This window comes from Nymphaea colorata, chromosome 1, assembly GCF_008831285.2.
Source record: "Nymphaea colorata isolate Beijing-Zhang1983 chromosome 1, ASM883128v2, whole genome shotgun sequence".
Taxonomy (NCBI): domain Eukaryota; kingdom Viridiplantae; phylum Streptophyta; class Magnoliopsida; order Nymphaeales; family Nymphaeaceae; genus Nymphaea; species Nymphaea colorata.
In genome coordinates this window covers 25,743,827-25,763,372 of record NC_045138.2, presented here as the reverse complement: position 1 = coordinate 25,763,372, position 19,546 = coordinate 25,743,827, and the positions used below count along the sequence as shown (strand labels likewise).

The 19,546-nt window shown below is 40.1% G+C and overlaps 2 protein-coding genes across 2 annotated transcripts; one reads left to right on the top strand and one right to left on the bottom strand.

Moving 5' to 3' along the window:
• Positions 1-3,500: 3,500 nt before the first annotated feature.
• Positions 3,501-4,851, top strand: LOC116246490 (squamosa promoter-binding-like protein 3). Its single transcript, XM_031618396.2, has 2 exons — positions 3,501-4,059; positions 4,328-4,851. Exons 1-2 carry the CDS (start codon positions 3,728-3,730, stop codon positions 4,557-4,559), a joined length of 564 nt encoding a protein of 187 aa, XP_031474256.1. The 5' UTR covers positions 3,501-3,727; the 3' UTR covers positions 4,560-4,851.
• A 7,331-nt stretch (positions 4,852-12,182) lies between these two features.
• On the bottom strand, positions 12,183-17,652 carry LOC116263329 (protein TPX2). The gene is made up of 23 exons (XM_031643023.2): positions 17,325-17,652; positions 16,595-16,677; positions 16,422-16,474; positions 16,243-16,324; positions 16,095-16,150; positions 15,942-15,991; positions 15,553-15,724; positions 15,368-15,467; positions 15,148-15,273; positions 14,967-15,062; positions 14,658-14,834; positions 14,433-14,567; positions 14,250-14,341; positions 14,091-14,169; positions 13,926-13,991; positions 13,778-13,843; positions 13,604-13,681; positions 13,389-13,508; positions 13,139-13,305; positions 12,931-13,039; positions 12,765-12,824; positions 12,567-12,661; positions 12,183-12,480 (listed from the first exon to the last, which is right to left on the bottom strand). The coding sequence occupies exons 1-23, from the start codon at positions 17,488-17,490 to the stop codon at positions 12,384-12,386; spliced, it is 2,325 nt and encodes a 774-aa protein (XP_031498883.1). The 5' UTR covers positions 17,491-17,652; the 3' UTR covers positions 12,183-12,383.
• Between the last annotated feature and the right edge of the window lie 1,894 nt (positions 17,653-19,546).

Sequence of the window (19,546 nt, the reverse complement as noted above, 5' to 3'; positions counted from 1 at the left end):
CTGTTTATCTCTCTTTTCCTTTGTTGTTTCTGTTGTCAGTTACCCTTGCAGATTTACGTTTACTGGGTGATGCTACGTCAAGATCCTGGTCGGAACCAAGAGTTCCAACATTCAGAGCTAATATGCATATCCGTCCAATCCCTATAAACTCTTATACAGACAGAAGGCATCTGGATCTTTGTCTTCCTTAATAGCGAAGACAGAGGTGAGACAACCTACAAAAACGCGAGACAATGATCTTTCCATCTGATCTTCCGTTAACCATGTAGAGATATGAAAGAACAACAACGACGAAAGCACTCTGGCCGACATTGACATTGAGATTTGGAAGACGAAAGCTAAGGGAGCGAACCTACCAGCCATCTTCCTCTATTTGTGGAACAGTGACATATGTGAAACCATTTAATGATACAGCTCACATGCACTCTGACATAAAGAACCCGACCAACACATGCAGCGGTTCGATATCAATATCCTGCAATATTTATATTCGTGCACATATATTTAGATCCAATTATTATCTTCCATCTAATTATTATTATTATTTTTGAAAACTTTTGTAGCAAAATTAAAAACACATTATAGGACAACCTAAATCTCGTTGATGCTCAAGTCAGATTTGAATTGGGTCACTTATAATGGGATCAGGGTCATCCGACTATGCCCCTTGAGGCGACTGAAGCTCATTCTGAATCAAGAGGAATTCAACAGAAAACTTAAATACCATGGCATGGAGAGGACTATTATAAATGAGTAGGATTATTATACGGTGCTATTATTATACGGTGCTACTGTGCTAGGGAAACTGAGAAGCGATACAACTAGTGCTTATTCATCTTGTCTGCCACCAGTTCCGCTAACGAAAACTGAAAAACCTATTACTAATTCACTTTTGCTGCTGATTACTTCTCACCAGCTTAATAAAATCTGCCCATTTCATCAGAAGAAAAAACTGAAAGGCTACTTCTTCCACCCTAACTCATTTTCAAACAACTACTGTAACCTGCCGAATCGTAAATCACATGTCTTATTGGCCATCTCGTTCAATAAATTCATAAAGCGGGAGCATTGCCCAGGAAAAAGTGGTGCCAGGCTTATTACCAGTTTTCAGATGAAGGACCCAGCCGACGTTAGGTTCGCAGTCAGTTTTAAATTCAAGCAGTTATGACTCTTAATCGCCAGTCTAAAACGCAAGTTTTGCCACACTTTGATGGATTTTTGCATCCTCAAGGTCATGTGATTGTTCATTTCTAAAGACAGTAAAGGAATTTTTATGTTTAGTGGAATTATCGTGAAAAGATGCAACATGTGACTCTGATTCTTGAGAAATGGAGATCAATATATTAATGGGCACCACACCATGTGGCCAACAACCGTAGCATCTATGTTCCATCATGTCGATTATTCATCCCACATATCAAATCTCTCCGTTTTGTCAAAGAACAGTCTCCAAATTTTCCTGCCAATTTAATGCTAGTAACAGAGAATCAGGCTAATATTCTTACTTCTGTATCTACAGTTGAAGAGTGAGATTGTGAAAATCAACTGTTCACAAGCTATTCTCAAAAAGCATCTAAGCTCTTTTGTCTTCTTATCCTGCTTATTCCAAAAAAATTACGCACAATTTGTCAATGCGAATGAACAATCGGTTTCCAGAAAATACAGAAACAAGGCATGTCCACAAACCAGACCAGTGTTGGTCACAAAACCTATTAGAACACTATACAGTTTTACGTTGGTTGCCACAAACGATGACGGAGATAGCAGTAACCGCACTTTATTTACTAAAGTAAGATATTTTCGATCGATGGTTGTTCCTTTTTGCCCGTGTCTTGGTCAGTCTCAACCAAGGTGAACTTCGACAAAGATGATGGTATTGTTGTTTCTATTTGTAAATGTTGAATGAAGCCCATTCTGTGCTTACTTCTGTAATAGAAAGACATCAGCCTTCATGCCCATCAAAATTCCATGTTTTCAGGTCCACCATCGACTCTTACTCAGGTCATCGATGGGTGGCGGTGTGGTACGAGAAGATCTCCAATTAGAAGCTGGGCCAAGCTCACAATGCTTCGAATTCCAGTCATGAATATGATAGCACATTTTCAATGTAAAAACATCAAAATAACTAAGCACAAGGACATGCGGCACAGTCCCCATCAATGTTTCACCCTTCCTGGTATGGTGGAGGTACAACCAGAACGGCGTTCTTAACCATTAGTACTTCAGAACAACAGGTACCGTAAAACTCGATCAGTATCGTCGTAAAAGTTCGCTTCCCTGCATTAAATTCGATTCTCCGCTTCTCATCGTCGTCCTGAATTGTATTTGCCTATTCGTGATCTATTTCAAAAATATTCACTGCCTCGCTTCCCGCTTCACGTATTGCTCTCCGTATCCTTTCCATTGGATGGTAATTATACGTCGGTCCTGAACCGGGCTTGCACAAGTCCTTCCGAGGTTGGCATCACCGGCGAAACTCAGGTTAAGGCGTCCCCAGTATCGAATCTGTGCAGGGACCCGGCACGGCCTCACATGGAAAAAAAGGACTCATGCCAGGCTGCCTGCGCGGTGAAATTGGGGTTTGATCTTTCTAACCGGCGCTCCGTAAAATCCAGAAAGGCCACGAGAGAGTAAGTGGTACAATAACAAGAGAGAAAGAAAGGCAAACTGAAAAGAGAAAGAAAGACCATGTGGGGAAAGGCTACTGTAAAAGTAGACGTGGAAAGATGCCAAGTGTTGATTTGGGTACGGCCCCGCCTCACGGTTTCTCTCTCTCTCCCCCCGTTTTATCTCTCTCCATGGCCTCGACCTGCAAATTGTGGCTGCTGGGTAGGCGTACAAGTGGGGCTTCCCCACAATAATGGATGCATCTTTCTGTTTATACTGAATTTACTAAAACAGTCACCACCATTCTTTCCTTTTCTGCAGTAACTGAAAGATGGTGCTGTTCCCTTCTATTCTAAACCTCCCCATTTTCCGTTCGTCAAAAGAATGCTGCTCTCTTCAAACCATGGTTAAGAAACGCTTTCTAGAGTTACTTGAGCTTGAAGATCTGCTTAGGCAAGTAAAGTTCATGTTTTTTGTCATTTCTAAAACTCTATAGGAAGTTGGCTTGTTTGTCAGTGAGATTGTTTTTAGAAAAGAGAGCACTTTTTCATGTTTAATCTATAATTCAGAATTACGTTTGTTTGAGAAGTAGTTGATTACAGTAAAAGAAAACAAAGTATGTGATTGGAAGATCTCACGGAGAAATTGAAGTATCTAACAACTAATAAAAATACGCTCTTTTCCACTGGTAATAGTCAGGAAGGCAGAATCGACTGGACAAGTGGTACGATCTTCATTTTGGAGAAAACAAGGGGTGACAAATGTTTATTTTTTTAAATCTGTTGAATTAATAACGACGCAATCATGGGTAAATGAAGTCATCTAACAATGTGACATGCGTGATGGGGATGAATATGGGCATGGGCAGACAAAAATCAGAAGCCGGAGAGGGGGAGAGAGAGAGAGGAGGGAACGCACAAGGAAATGGTGGTGGTTCTTGTGGTCCTTGCTTTCTTTTTCACCTTTTCTAATTCTCTCCCTCTGATTAAACCCTACAACCCCACTTCATTCGTTCCTTCCCCAGTGGCCCTCTCCCCTTCCTCCCTTCGTGTATCAGCTGAGCACAAGCAGCAGCAGCGGAATCCCTCACCGACCATCACAACGGCGTCTGGTTGTGAGGATGGAAAGGCAAGCAGCGACGGTGGCAGTGGCATCAGAGGGGAGGAAGGGCAAGCAGAGGGAGAAGAAACAAGAGGTGGCGATGGAAGAGGAGGAGGAGGAGGAAGATGAGGAAGAGGAGGAGAAGAGGAAGAGGGCTAGCACCACCGTCGTGCTTGGCCGGAAGGGTTCCAATTCCGGCCAGACGCCATGCTGCCAGGCTGAGAACTGCTGTGCTGACCTCACCACCGCAAAGCGCTACCACCGAAGGCACAAGGTTTGCGAGACACACTCCAAAGCGGCCATCGTCATGGTCGCCGGCCTCCGGCAACGGTTCTGCCAGCAGTGTAGCAGGTACTACCCTGGCAATTCTGGTTTTTCTTGCTTATCACCTTCGCTTTTCAGGGAATTCCGCTTGATCTTCTGTTCTGTTTCGCCCTTCTCGTCGAAATGCTCATTTTTCGGTCAGTTGCTGTCTGATTAAATTGTGTTGGTTGTGAAAGTTTTTTTTTTCTTCACTGCTACCATCCTTCCCCTTCTACAAATACTGCTTGATTTTGAACTCTTACTATTCTTGCTCTGTGCTGAATAGCGTATCTTGCTAATATTTTTGTGGGTGAAGGTTTCACGAGATATCAGAGTTCGATGAGTCTAAGAGAAGTTGCCGGAGGCGGCTGGCGGGGCACAATGAGCGGAGGCGAAAGAATTCGGTGGATTCTCAGACGGATGGGACTAGCAGAAGGGGAATCGGGCACCAACTGAAGGATAACCATTGCAGGCCTTCCGAGGAGGCGGGGAGGATGCAGATCACCTTGCAGGGGAATCGCACTTGCAAGCATTTCCAGATCAGATGAGAATCAGAATAGTTTCAGCAACCCTCACACTTCAAGCATGCTGCTCTCTCTCTTCTGTCATCTCTCTCTGGATTCTGTTTTCATGGGCCAACTACCGTGACTCGAAGACATATATACTCCGTTAAGTGTAGAAGATATTAGCTTTAACGTATTAATCCTTGTGGCGCAGTTGGATTTCCGTTCTGCATGTATGATGTTTAGTTTCTATTTCTATCTAGTCAATGCCTCTTTACGTCTGTATTTGATGTCTTTGATGAATGCATGCTATTTAGCCCTCGGATTACCTTTTTCATTTTTTATTCCTTTTGGTTCTCTTTTTTTCCTTTAATGGTGGTCCTCCCTGCCTAATGAGTTAATTTGAGTCTCTTGTCCTTGTGCTGTCTGCAGTAATTTAAGGGTGTATTATGGTAATCATGTTCTTTCATGCTATTTATTTAATTTCCTGTAGTATTTCTTCCTATGAATGGTGTATCTCATGTTGCGTTTTTTTTATATGGCTAATAAAAGTAAGTTCATAACACCAATTTGCTGATGGATCAAGAGGACGGTGGTAGGCTTGGAGATTCCATATCAATCATGAAAAAAAAAATGGAAATTTGTTACTAGTTAGTGTCCGCAGAGATGATGTTCATACTTTTCCTTCTACCTTTTAGGACTTCCTTGACAATGCAATGCTTGAGGTTTGTGCTTCTCAACTATATAGTGGTAATGGCAACAGTATACAAAAGAGAACAGTTCAATGGTGTGCAGGGTTCTTCCTTCCAAGTCGATGCAAAACATAAGCATTCTCTCTCTTTCATGTGCTGTGGTGATATGACTCTGTCATCCATTGGATGATTTTGCCATTTTGTTATCTCTTGCAGTTTCTTCAAGTGGTTTTTAGAAATGAGTAGACTGTTTGAAAGGACTGTAATGCGTGTCTCGTAGGGGGGATGCTCTGATGGAAACACTTGGTTAATGAATGAGAAGATCATTTTGTTTGAATTTTTCACTCAGAATTTTCCCATTGGTGGATTTCTTGCATAGGTATCAGAAATATTACATATTCTTCTAGTGCAGTGAAGCGATTAAGCATGGCAGTGAGTGGTAAGCTTATTGATTGTCATTAGCCTTTGTCATAACCAAGGCCATAGTCTCAAATTCATTTAGGTCTTTAATGACACCTTCGCTTCCATCTTGATCAGGGTATCTATGTCAGTGACTTGTGCTCGATAATGTATTTATTATGCTGTTTTTTTTTCTTCATTCTGTTCCTTGGATTCATTCATCTCTTACATTTATTCCAGTCCTGATGAGGCGCAAAAATGCTTTGCTTGTCTTTCTTCTTTCCTGTGTCTGTTTGATGCTCAGTAGGCAGTCCCGATCAGAGTTGTCAAGAGGTTTGTAGTTATTGTGAGTTGTTTCATAGTTCATGGTTTTTCTGATCCAAGTGAGTCGAGTCATTATTGTGCTTTTGACATGAAATCTAGAAACAGCTATTTGTTGTCTGTTTGATGCTCAGTAGGAAGGTCATAGCTGTATGCGGCTCTTGTCATTTTTGCTGGCTGCTCTATTTTTCACCATTATCAATAGTAATTGTATTAACTGGTGGCACCTGGACCACCTGAGTTTATCTGTTTTCACACCTAGCCAATACCTGCATGGCCTTGGTAGTTCTTGTAGGTTTATTTCAGTTTCTTATCTTTGATATGCTTCATAAGGTCTGTAGCATAATGAGATCCACCAATGCTCAAGAAGATTCTTTACTTTTCACTGTACCATCTGTAGGATCTCTTTCATGGTAGTACTGAATTAAGAAATGGCAATTGAAAGTGTTAGCATCTAAAGTGGGTTTCTCGCGTCCATTTTTTAAATTTATTTTTTTCTTCATTACTTCCCACATTTCTCAATTTCTCAGTCTGAGAAATGTCTGATAGGCCTCTAACTAGAAGCACTGAATAATGTACCATTGAATGGAGCGTTTTCAAATTGTGGCTAAGTGGACAGACAGTTGTAGGTGAAGTAAAAAAATCTCGTAATCAATTAATGTTGCTTAACGTTGGTCAATGCAAAAGGATTCATTTCTATGCTGAAGATGGACCTACGCTGTTCAAATCTCCATTGTAGTGTTTTCAGCATTGAGGGTGATATTGATTGCCATTAGTTTATGCGGAATGCTTGTGTTTTTTTTTTTTTTGAATTGTGCTTATTTGTAATTATCATCATATTTCAGGACGTGAATGGTCTGCACTCGAATAACTTTACATCAAAATCGGATTGGTTCAAATTCAGTACACCAAGAACAAGAAAGAAAGTAAACCAAGACTCTAAAATCATATCCAATCTATTTACGTGTCTAATGTCAATAGGACCATGTTTACCTGGTTTTCCGTTGGATCTTTTTGCTGCAAGCCTGATTTTATTTGATCACGGTACCTGCTTTCATATTTTAGTTATGGTTGAAAGATTCTTGTTAGAACCGTTAGATAATCTGAAATGTTGAAAGATTTGGTTAATAAAATGTAATCAACGGTAAAAGATCATACACGCTTAAAAGAGTGGATTTGGTTCCAGAGGTGAGGTTTGGGGAGAGTTGGAAAGAGGAAAGAATATAAGAAATTCATATCATATGGTGAAATGATCTAGAAGGCCAAGGAATAGCTTGATAAGACCAAATAAAGATGCGGTGGATGATTTTGGAGGAGATGGGCACTAGGAGCCAACTAAAAGTGAAAAAGAGGGAAACGATGCTGAAATGCTTCTAGAAAGCCAAGGTAACCTGACAGAATGGCCAAAATTTTTAGTTGATAACTTGTAGGATTCGGTACCGTTGGTAGCTTTGATAGATATCCAAATAAGGCTCATTCTAATTCTAGCTCCATAATGCACTATCTTTTTCTGGTTAGTACATGGATAGTTCCACAAGCAGTTGGTGGCTTCACACGTTGTATTTATGATAATTTACATTGTTCGAAGTGTTAAGTCCTAATTCTGCACATGAGGAACAGTTCTTGCAGATTAATATTCAACTCGCCGCCACCTTCTGTTAATACAGCATGTTTTGAATGTATAACTCAGCATGTTAATAAATTTCTTGACCTGCTGAGTGTTTCCTGTTGGCACTCTCAGCTAACTTAAATTCTGTCGAATTTGTAAAAGTTGAGCGCCAGTTAACTGTGATGCTGGTCTTAAGAGAGTCTACGTCCCTATCCAGAATTTGCTCTTGAACCATATTCGTAGAAATACTTGAGGTAAGGACCGTCAGGTATCATTTTCTCCATAATCAAGTACCTCCGGTTGTCGGCACTCTTATCTATCAAAAAAAAAAAAACTCTTTTGTTAGATAAAACTGCTCCATATTTTCTAATCAACAGATAAATGAACTCCAAAACCTGCTGCAATGTGAACTATATTTCTGTCTCTGCAAAGGCACAAAAAGGATTAGGCACCAACTAACTATATTTCTGTGTCTGCAAAGGCACAAAAAGGATTAGGCACCAACTAACTATATTTCTGTCTCTGCAAAGGCACAAAAAGGATTAGGCACCAACGATCAAATCCGTTACCAGCAAGTCTAGCATGTGGGAAAGAAGACAAAGCATGACATTTTATAAGCTTTTGTGCACCAAGACGGTTATGTCACTGCTAGTGATCAATAGTCTCTTATGTGCAACTAGAACATATTTAAATCAGATGCTCAAGCCTTTTGGTTGCTCTACTTCAGGCGTTTGCATCTTTGTCTTCCTTGCATCCCAACTTTCGTTCTACCAAATGCAGCTTAGATGGATTATAATTCACGGGCCGACACGAAAAGCTTTAGTAGGTAAGGGTGGCTTTTTTTAATGTTTCCTGTCCAATAGCATGAGATCGAGCTTCTCACGGCAACTTTTTCGTTTTTGGGCTTCATTTTCTGCCACTTAACCTTCACATCTGGTGGTGGATGCGAAGGGAAGGCGTCATTGTAGTATGGTAGCCCTGTGAATGCCACCAAGTTGATAAAATCTCGCGCATCTATCTCCTAGTTGACATGTATCTTCAATTTGCCTCTGCGATTTGCTTGCGATCGTGGAACATAGCATGACCGGACGGAACACGTCAACGGCATTGTTCATCACGACCCCTCGTGTTGTTGAAGCATCGGCGGCTGGATTGGGCCGTTCTTAGGCGACGGCAGTCCGGCCATGACAGATTCAGGCGGTGGTATGTGGGCCCTGAAATCTACTATGAGCCTTTTATTTCTACGCGATCTTTTCTCTTTTCCCTTTTTCCTTTTCCTCCTTTTAGATGAACTAGGGAGGGCAGGTGGCCTACCAACTCAACAGTGATCCCTCTCGGTTGTAGCCTTTTTGGCTTTTAATATTCTGATCTAAAATGAAAGGATTGTATGGTCCCACGTGTTGGGACGCGTAATTTTAACAGAATAATCTGAGATAAAGTTGAAAGAAATGTAATTATCAAAATACTGGTTAGAATCTGAATCATCTTCTTTTCAATGAGACAAACGACAGAAAAAAGACCATGCAACAAAAACTTGTCCCCTTTTAGATCATAAATATGTAGATTGTTATGCCTTTGTGAAAATCAGGTCTTGTGTATCTAAAATCTGGCTAGTGTTTGAGTGATAAGACTAAAACAATAGTTTTTTCTGAAAAAACCTGAAGGGAGTAGTTATTTACATTTCTCTTTGAAATCATCATTTGATCAAGTATAGATTTTAAATAACCTCAATTTTGACCCCCACCTAAATACACTTTAAATGTCGGTATTTAAATGTGGGAGCACATTCGAGCTAGGGGAACTGTGATGAAATGGCAGAAATGGATTTGAAACTTCAAATCCTTACTGCATGCATGCCTGTCAGTTTGTTTACATTGGCAGTCATGGGAGATTACTTACACATGTCAGACTACAAAGATTAGGATTCTCCTTAGCCTTTGCCTGTCTTCTATGCAAGAAGACAAAGGATCATTTGAAGCTTTGGAGATTTATATCGTTTTCTTGGACTCGGGCTCATGGTAATGACCCCCTTTATAAACTTTTGAAGATTTGAAGATTTATATTGTTTTCTTGGACTCGGGCTCATATTAATGACCCCCTTTATAAACCTTTGAAGATTCTTCATAATCTTTGATACGGGACTAAATATTTAAAGCGTTACAATCCACCCCCCTTAATACACACGCGTCCATCCGTGCGTGTGAGAATAATGACCCCCTTTATAAACCCTTGAAGATTCCTCATAATCTTTAATACGAGACTAAATATTTGGAGTGTTACATCTTGTACAAAGAGAGTTTAAGCTTTGTTGGATCCTTTGTTTCAGTATAGTTGTATGGAACCTCTAGGATTAGAATCCTTTACTCCTGCAACCAGATCGACAAACCTATTGATGAAGCTAAAAAAGAGGTATAACGGCAGGCTTGTGAGAACATTATTCTGAAGCAAGACTGATCTAACCAGATGCTACTTGCTATTAATCTTTGGTTGTAAACTGAGGTTTTCAGTCCTTTTTGGCAAATCCCTATGAGGAGCGGATATAACTGCAGCAGGTTATTTCTGTTATGGCATTCTATCTATGACATAATGAAGAAATGGTAGCTAATTTTCACTTACAGAGTCGATCATTTGTCAATCTTTACTTCGACATGTTCCCTATTGTCGTTCTTTAATTGACATTAGAGCCAACAATTAGCAAAGGAAATCTTGGTTAGATGCATTAGAATCCATAGTGTTGAACGATATGCATTTTGTGGATAGAAATTTCTCCAATAGGGAGATCTGTAATTTTGCCCTTTCTTGGGATGTAAGATTCTTGCCGTATGAGCAAGGGATGCATTGACGTGGGGGTTTGGTTTTGTTGTCTTGTACGTATCATTCTTTATTCTTTCTCTAATGGAAGGGTCCACTCCGGCCCCCTTCCGTCGGAAGAGTGTCACCTTATGACCAAACAAATGATTCGCATACAAACACTAGTGCAGGTCTAAATTTACTGGAGTTTGAATCAAATTAAGAAAACAATGCTTAGATGCATGATGCATGATCGCCTCTTTTCCGTGGGAATTCCAAATCGAATTGAATGGGTAATAAGAGAAATATTAATTTCGTTCAGATGCTTGATGAAAGCTGACTCAAACACTTTGAAGGAACGAAAAAAAAAGCCAGAATTATTAAATGAAGCGTGTTTATTCTCATCTCGCTAAAAGTTGGACTGCTTTCTTTATGAAAATCTCCGATTTCATTCGTGACTGTTTTTTAATTATTATTTAAAGTCGGGTGAAGGGTTCGTTTCACGTAGTCAGAGGGTGGGCAGCCTTGCCGGAGGCATCTTATGGACTCCATATGAAAATTCATCTTGCGGTCGAAAAAGATAAAGAGAAAACGACCTTATTTTACCTTTTTCATGCGAGAAAAGACACAGATTTACTGTTTTGACTACAATTTGCAATAATAGAAGGTTAATCGACTGGGCTTCCTAATGGAGAACGAAGTCCAATTGAAATTTGCCGCACCAAATAGAGCCTGATATAGTTTATTAACTTCTACGTTATGTATGTTTTCAGGACACGCATAATCGCAGCAACGGAAGAGTTCCGTCATATCTAATTGATTGAGAGAGAGAGAGAAAGAGAGACGAAAACGAATTCAATTAAAGGAAGCGATAAGATCAGGAGGTCAGAAGGCCTTAACGATAGTAGTAATCTCAGTCCGAAGATTAAAAAGCAAGACAGTAGGAATGCCGGTGAAATGAGATATCGTTACCTATAACTGAAATCTGCCACCAAAAAGAAGATCACGCAAAACCGAAGATGGGGAAAGATGGCAACAAGATGCCGAAACAGTCTCTGTGCTTCCGCACAGCTCCAAAATAAACGATAGCTCTGCCCCTGCTATAAAACACATAGACTGGCCAAAAATGAACCCAGGATTGTAAATTGCATTGCGTTTGGACCTTAGCTTGAAGACTGAACCAACGTGAAGTCACATCCGGGGAGGAGGGGCAACTCCCCATGACAGCATCTTCGGAAAATGAGCCCAAGAGGATGGCAGAAGAGACTCAATAGAAAGAAAGTAATACTCAGGTACTTCAAGGCCATTTTGCAGCTGCTGAGAGGGTGGAAGGAGCGGGAAATGGGTCCTTTTAAACATATCCACAGGAGTCGATACTTTTCAAGTGGGAGCTGCCTGACAAAAGTTTGCAATCTTCTTGAGAGACCCAGAAATGTGAGAGAATAACGAGCAAAACCAATTAAAAATATCAATGGGACAACTAAGTTTGGTGCTTTGTATCAAATTCGTTGTCTTCGTAATTCTGTTAATCTTTTTTGTCAACTGACAGAAGCAGCCAAGCACCACCTGAGCCATGATTCTTGTAAGATGGTTGGGATAACAGTAAGATGCAAGTTGCCTCTTTTCAAGGGGAATTGTGCACACTGGTCCAATTTTCTGCTGGTGCAAAAAAGCTAGTCGGGGACAGAGTTGCCGGAGGGAAATTTTAGTTTCGTGTTTGTTCATGGGAAAATTTGTCAATTTTGATTACTTTTTCTTCTGAGTTGCAGTATATTCTCCAATTAGCTTCGATAAGAGAAAAATCCATTGGGAAAGTAAAAGAACAGAGTTTCATATTGGGAAGTGGGGGAACAGAAATTCGAGGGTGGTAACTGGTATCTCCCATTAATTGAACTCAAAGTTCCAAAAAATCAAGAATAATACATCATATGCTATATACGTTATGCATACAGACTACAGATAGATTTATGGCACACAGTTAGTTTTCACGGGCGTTCAAGCTTTCTTGAAGGGTACAGTGGGGCTACATATGGCGACAAGTTTTCTTTTTGATGGAGGTCATCGCATATGCGCAAAACCAGAAGCTGCGGCCCTTTGTTTCCTTTGGGCTATAAGTAGGCATGGCGATTTCGGTTTTGTAATTTCTTTCGATGACCTGCAGAAAAAAAAGAAACAAAAGAATCTCAAAACCACTTCTTTGTGAACAAGCCGAAGAAAAGGATGAGGGCAACCCCGTCTTACCTTTCCGGAACAAACGGATTTGCGAAGCTCGGTACAGGTCTCGCATGAGGCACCATCATCCTTCTCATTTGCTTTGTTGCTTTCTCCTCTTCCATCTACAACACAAGAATCAACATAAATCAAAAGAATGGCAAAACCTTCCATACAAATTTCTCAGTTTTTGCGTTTTTGCTCGTGGCAAAAGGAATTCTCACTTACCGCTTTAGCGGCTTCATATTCTTCCCTGTATCTTTTGTATATGGCCTCCTTTTCCTTTACCTGTATATAAAACGCATGCAACAGAAAATGCTACTAAAAATTAGTTTGCCATTCTCGCTGCACAAAATAAGGCACAAACTATATAGATTTGAAGACGTTTTCCTGCCTTCTTATCAAATTCAGCTCTGTCTACAGATCGGTGATCCACATGGAGTGCAAATTCCTGAACTTGGGTAAGAGGAATCCTTCTCTTCTCAGGAACTGGAATTGGGTCGCTGAATAGATTTAAAAATTTGTTAGCAATTTCCCTGGTGCATTTTCAAAATGCCTTAAAGAAAAGCCGATATTGTCTTAAACTTCTATAAAAGGATTACCTGTCCAAAATTGGTTGTGCCTTGAATTTTCTCATCTCTGCCACCTCTTTTTCCATTCTTTCCTTTTCCTGCATCAACCTCTGCATCTCTTCCTCGTGCCTGATGAGGCTCACTAGTTGAAATGCCTCTGGCTTTGTACACTCTTTTGGTTGAGGCTTTGGTGGTATCTAAAGGCAAAAACATTTCTTAAGTGAACTTTTACTGCGTGAAACAAGAATATCTATCTTGCTTACGTACGACAAGAGCCTACCACTGGGTAGTCTGTGGAATATGGATATGGACTAGCTTTAGGAACCCTGGCCTTTTGCTCCTCCAACTGTTCATGCAAAACTTCTGCCAAGAATCTCTTTTCTTTCTCCAAACCTCTCTCCTAAAATTCACGTTCAACCATTGGAATATAAGACAAACGGAAAATGAAAACCATGTAACCATGTAGTACCAACACAAACACGATTGCCTACAAACCTCGGTCTGAAGATTGAAAGGATTCGGTATCGTGATTCGTGGAATTTCTTTGTCGCGACAGTCTGAGTTTATAGATAGCTGGAAACAATAATAATATACCAAACTCAGGATTAATCAACGCCTTTCAAATGCCACCTATTGAAAGAAATCACCAATGCAAGTTGTAGATTATACCTTGTCAAAGAGGTCAACCACGGGATGCACGGCAGGTATTCTTTCATCGGTTGCAAAGTGGAACTCCTGAAAATTGCAAAACATGTAAATAAATATACAGCAAAAATTTCACGAGTTTTATGAAATCCAAAACAAGGGTAACAGTCACCTGTGGTATGGTAGCTTGGTGCTTCTGATTACGGAAAACTCCAAGTTCTCCTTTGCTCACGAGTATCTGTATGTTGATTAGAAGTGAGATCGCAGTAACGAAAAAGAAAAAAAATGGCTTTTCTAAGAGTTCACCCTCCTGTCATGACATCAATGAAAGTGATACCTTCTTGTTCAGCGGCCTCGCTTTGAACTTAGGCATATTCGCTAGCTCTTCCTGCTCCAGTTCTTCCGAACTTTTGATGCTGCCATAGTTCAGAAAGGACACATCAGAAATGAAGATAAGATAAATTGAGCAAAGGATTTAAGATCGAAGTCATCCTACGTCTGGGGGCGTGAACGTGTTGATGTTTCCAGGTGTGGTGATTTGGGTACAGTTAGCCCATAGGCTGCCGTGTTCTCAGGCTTGCTCTTCCCCTGCAAATACAAAACCCAAAATTCTTAATATCAAAAAACATTAGAGGCGCAGGAGCTGCAATTTTTTGGCTTGCAGATAAAGAAAGCATACTTTCTGTGAAATTTCCATATAAGATGTCCCAGCATGCTGAGAAGCTCTTTCCATTGTTTTCAGATGGAACTCATGGAACTCCGGTGGCTGAGGGATGCTTCTGGATGGGACCGGCAGACTACGGGCTTCCAGGATCTGTTCAGTTTCATATGGACGCGATAATGTTCAGCAATTCCGTTTGGTAAGAAAAAGAGAATCGATTGCTGGTAGAATGGGGATAAAAACCTTCTTGTTTACTGGTCTTGCTTTGAACTTGGGAATGTTTGCAAGCATTTCTTCTTCCAGTTCAGCAGAACTCTTTACTTTTACAGGCCGAACCCGTCGAGCTGTCAAGAATTCGGGTTCCTTTGGTTGTGTCAATGCTAATGGAGGCTTGCGATGGGTCATGGACGCAGCATCATCCTATGAAGTATAAAAAAAATAAAAAAAAGGAACATTACAAACCGCCTGAATTCCAATTTCAGGAATTATAGAAAACAGAAAGACGAGAACAAGCAAACGCAAATGGTTCAAATAGGGTAATAATCTCGGTACATGTGAGAGGGATCTGTGCTGTGAGATTTCCAGTTCTCTCGTTCTTGAATGGAATTTATTCACCAATTCTGCTGCTGAAACAAAAGGATTTATTTCCTGAAAGCAACGATAATTATTTGGCATGAGGAAGTTAAAAATCAAGGTCCTGTTTGTACAAAAAGCAAAACAGCAGTGAAGCTACCTTTTTGACGGTTAACTCGTATCTCTTTTCCCTGCAGGTTCTAGTTGCTTGCCCGTTTGCTGCTTTTTCTTTTGAAGCCACAGCTTCAGACTTATGATGCAAAACCCGTTCTTTGACATTAAGAATCTGAAAAAATTTTGGCGCCATAGCAAGAATTTTACACACTATCCTGCCAACAAAAAACTGAATTGATGAAGGGATGGCCAGGTTGTAGGGATACCTGTCTTGATCTTCCCCCATCAAGCTTTTGCCTCTTGATCGCTTGATTTTCTTGTTTGATGTCAATATTTGCTGAATTCTTAAGTGCACTAGCAGGCAATCTGGCAAACATATAAGAACAGGTAAGCATGATACCACAGTTGCAACATTTTTCCGGATCGATTGTTGTCGATTAATGAAAACAACCTCAAAGCGCTCCCCTTGGTAGTTCTTGCTTGTGACATTGGTGTTTGTTTAGTTAACTTCGTTGCAGTAGAGGGCTTTTGTAGTTTCATTTTGGCTGTTGGATTCTTGCAGCTATGAACGTGCCCATTTTTGGAAGACATAATTTGTGCTTTGGGAGTCCCCGCACCAATTTCTGCACATGAAACATAAATAATACATACATTTTTGAGTCGAAAGAGAACCATAAGGGAAGCTGGACACGGTAAATTATTTCCATGGAATTCGAAGAAGCTAGGATGTTCGCAGATTTTCCATTCCATGCCAGGTTATCTTATTTATCTTATTTCCTCATGGCAGACATAGTTGTCAACTCCTTCGCAAAAAGTGAATATCATGAATTAAATTCATACCGTCAGTTGGTTTAATTGGTTTCTTCGTAGCTGATTTCTCGATGGTAGAACTGCAGTACGACCAACCAAAGTTAGTGTCATTACTGTCAACAACTGAAAAGTGAGGAACCTATTTCAAAAGATTTCCTGCCATTATGATGATTGAGAGCATACCTATCTGCGTTCTGAAGAATGCGACCAGGTTGGGCGGAAGATTCAGATGCAGCCAACTATATAAAATGAAGACAACAAAAAATTAAACTCTCGAAGTTTAACCATTGCAAAAATTAAGATTCATTTATACTGTTAAATTTTAGTTAACCTGGTTCTCTCTTGTTTCAGCACGTCGTCCATCACCAACTTTACCTACAGTTTCTGACTCGGTAAGCTTCTCTTCTGGAATCCTGAGAAGGTATAACAGGAGATCGTTTATTTCAGATATACAGAAAATGATTAGTCTAAAAGATACCCGTGAGTTAAAAACCCATAAGACCGACTCACCTAGAATCACTTTTTGGCAGATTTGCTTCTCTGGTCTCTGTAGCCATCTTTGCCTGTGAATTAGAAACACGAATGTTCTGATTCTTGACGATGCACGTGCAGGAAAAGAAGCAAAGTATACAGAGCATCATTCTATGAATTTAATAACAAAAAAAAAAGGAGATGCGAGTTACCGGAAGTAACTCCTCCGTTTCTTGGAAATTGCAAGTGCTATCCATATCCACCTTCCTGCTTGTCTTGATTCGCAACATGAATGCTGAAGACCGAGCACAGGTAAATCCCATCAGACTCTAAGCAGCCAAGACCCCAATCATGAAGAGAGGAAAAAAAAAGACCAATATGCTGACTGTAACTTGATAAAAGGGAAGATAGCTTATAGCGTGGACACTACTAGATCCCCAAAGCATAAAAAGCTCCGAACGCCAAAGACTAGCAGGAGCCCTCTAAGTTCAGAAGAGAAAGGAGGCTGATACATCATAGCCCCTTAATAGGCCAAGAACAAAGTCGTTCCCAATTCCAAAATTTATTTCTCTCGGCCTCGGAGAAATGAAGCCCCTCATAACAATTTCCAATTTGGGAGAGAGAGAAATGATGGATAATTGCAGTGGGCAGGCAGTGGCTGAGATGAGTGTCACTAGTAGTAGCAAGAACCGGATTCAGTTTCCCAACAACAAGAAGCCCTTCTTTTCAAATGCCATTTTCCATGAACCAGACACATCGAGTAAAACTAGGGGAAGAAAGAAAAAGAGCCTCCTATTGAACAAGAGAACAAACAGAGATTTCTTGATTGTGAAGAGAATAAACAAGACAGATGGTGGAGGCTGAGAACGAAAGAGAATGACCACAAACCAATGGAAATGAGCAACAGAATGGGGGAAGAAGACGAGAAGAACAAGAACATACGTGAAGGCGCATAGCTACGGGTCACTTCAAACCACTGCTGGGCTGCACGGATCTCCTCTTCTGTCTCACCGACAATGAAATCGAAGAACCTAGGAGCAGAAAATTCGTATATCTCATCAATCTGGAGAGGATGGAGGCATTCCACCTCGCTCGACGCTTCCATCATTCCGTTTAGAGAGCCAAAGCAACAAGATTTCTACGGGACGTAGAGAGGATGGGGGGCTAGCTGTGGAGGATGAGAGGAACAACTACGGAGGAAAATGGAAGAAGAAGAATAATCAATTCTTGCAGACAGAAGCGAAGAGCGTATTTTGATCCGGCATGGGGATGTAACGTTCGGATCTCAACGGTCACCAATATTTGAAAGAGTACGCTGACCTGTGGACGTAACGGCTATAATTTTCGATGAGCGGGTTCGGACCCTATTGCCCCGAACGCGTTACCCGCGGATGCCTTTTCCCATTGAAGGCCGACTGCTGTGCGGGTCCAATAACCAAACCCGGAGGCCATACACGTTCTACCTTGTATAAAACCCCACTAATCTAGTCAAGTGAATTAACGGCATACACTAACTTGAGCTTGGCTTGTATAATTGGTTATTTTTATTTTATTTTTGTGGTTTTTGGTTTTTTCTTGTATCTAGAAAACTTTTTGTCTTTAAATTTTGTTAAAAAATTTTACACTTAGAGAATGATAGATTACTACCCGCATGAAAAAAAATGAAAAAGAAGCCAAATTCATCCTCCTCATTTCTCCTTACCCCCAGAATTCAAGGCTGTGTGTGTGTTTAGTTCGGGACTATATACCTTCATCTTGATATTATCTGTATTTCTTATTTCACGGAAGTATAAGGCTTATGAAAATCAAATTGGTAAAATGTCATTACCAACTTGATCAGCTATGTTACACCCTTTGGAGATTATTTATAAAACTATTATCTGATTCTTTGTTAATGAGAAACTGAAAATCCACAAAAGTTGTACACAATTGTGTTAAACTAGGAGAACATATTCGTGTTTGAAAGGGTATTGTATAGTGCTGAGACGCCAGAACACCTCAGATTTGTTATCCAGTCATCAAACACATCCTTTTTTTTTTTCACTTTCTTCACACGATCAAAGTGTTTAAACTGGAATTGGGGTGCAAAACTATTTGTTTATTTCATCTGGCAAAACTCACGTGTTTCTATCCTCTACCACAGTGGTCTAACTCAGAGGGGGAATGGATCTGACATAAATTCAGATTGTGAAATTACAAAGAAGAGTTTTCCGCCCAAGATCCAAGAAAGAATCAAGATCATTAATGGCAGCATTCATTTTGTGGCTGAATTTTGAAATTGGAATTTCACATTTAACAAGCAGTTGCGCCAAAAACGGCATAAAACATGTAATTCACTGAACACGAAGGCGCCAAACGTATGGAATCCAAGAATATCTCGATATTATTATCATCACCATTTTAGCTGGCACAATCTTTCGCCAAGTATTACTTGTAAGAACATAATGAGATTGGACCCTATTTTGGTCTTAACATTAGTATAGGAGATTTTTTTTTTGTTGTTTTAAATTTCAGACCGGCGAAATTTTAGGGCTTCTTTCCCCGTACATAATTTTGCTCATGGATGAGGTTGAACCATATCCACTAACAGGCTAAGTCACCAGACTCTTTTATTTTATTGTTGCACTAGAATCCACATCGAGTCGGGTGCATACCGGACATAGGTGCGATTCCGGACATAGGTGCGATTCCGACTCACACCCAAGCCCAGTTAGAATCCCATGTTATTAAATTACTTATATAATATATGTTGTTTTGATATTTTTTTATGCAATACAATTATTCACCATGTTATTAAATTACTTATATAATATATGTTGTTTTGATATTTTTTTATGCAATACAATTATTCAAGTATGTTATATACATTAATAATTAAATTATAATAATATGCCTATTCTATTATATATATATAATAAATTTAAAAATAATAATAAAATATCATCACCGCACCATCGCACTTAAATTTCTTAAAATGTGCCGTTACCGCACCCGCACCTGCACTAGTGACATAGATAGCAGGTTGGGATTTCCGTCCAACGTGACCAAACTTTGGAAAAAGATGGGTCCTCAACAATAGCACAGAATCATATATACAGCCGATGTGCATCCCTCTTATACGATAGTACTTGACATCCAGGGATGGATCCAAGATTTTTTTTTAT

What these genes read in the sequence shown, in the direction of transcription:
- LOC116263329 (XM_031643023.2), bottom strand. Translation starts at nt 17,490, where the DNA reads ATGATGGAAGCGTCGAGCGAGGTGGAATGCCTCCATCCTCTCCAGATT. An exon ending in ATTCTTCAGAACGCAGATAG is followed by an intron (nt 15,992 to 16,094) that starts GTATGCTCTCAA and finishes GTCGTACTGCAG; the next exon opens with TTCTACCATCGAGAAATCAG. An exon ending in AATATGAAGCCGCTAAAGCG is followed by an intron (nt 12,662 to 12,764) that starts GTAAGTGAGAAT and finishes CTTGTGTTGTAG; the next exon opens with ATGGAAGAGGAGAAAGCAAC.
- LOC116246490 (XM_031618396.2), top strand. Translation starts at nt 3,728, where the DNA reads ATGGAAAGGCAAGCAGCGACGGTGGCAGTGGCATCAGAGGGGAGGAAG. An exon ending in TTCTGCCAGCAGTGTAGCAG is followed by an intron (nt 4,060 to 4,327) that starts GTACTACCCTGG and finishes TTGTGGGTGAAG; the next exon opens with GTTTCACGAGATATCAGAGT.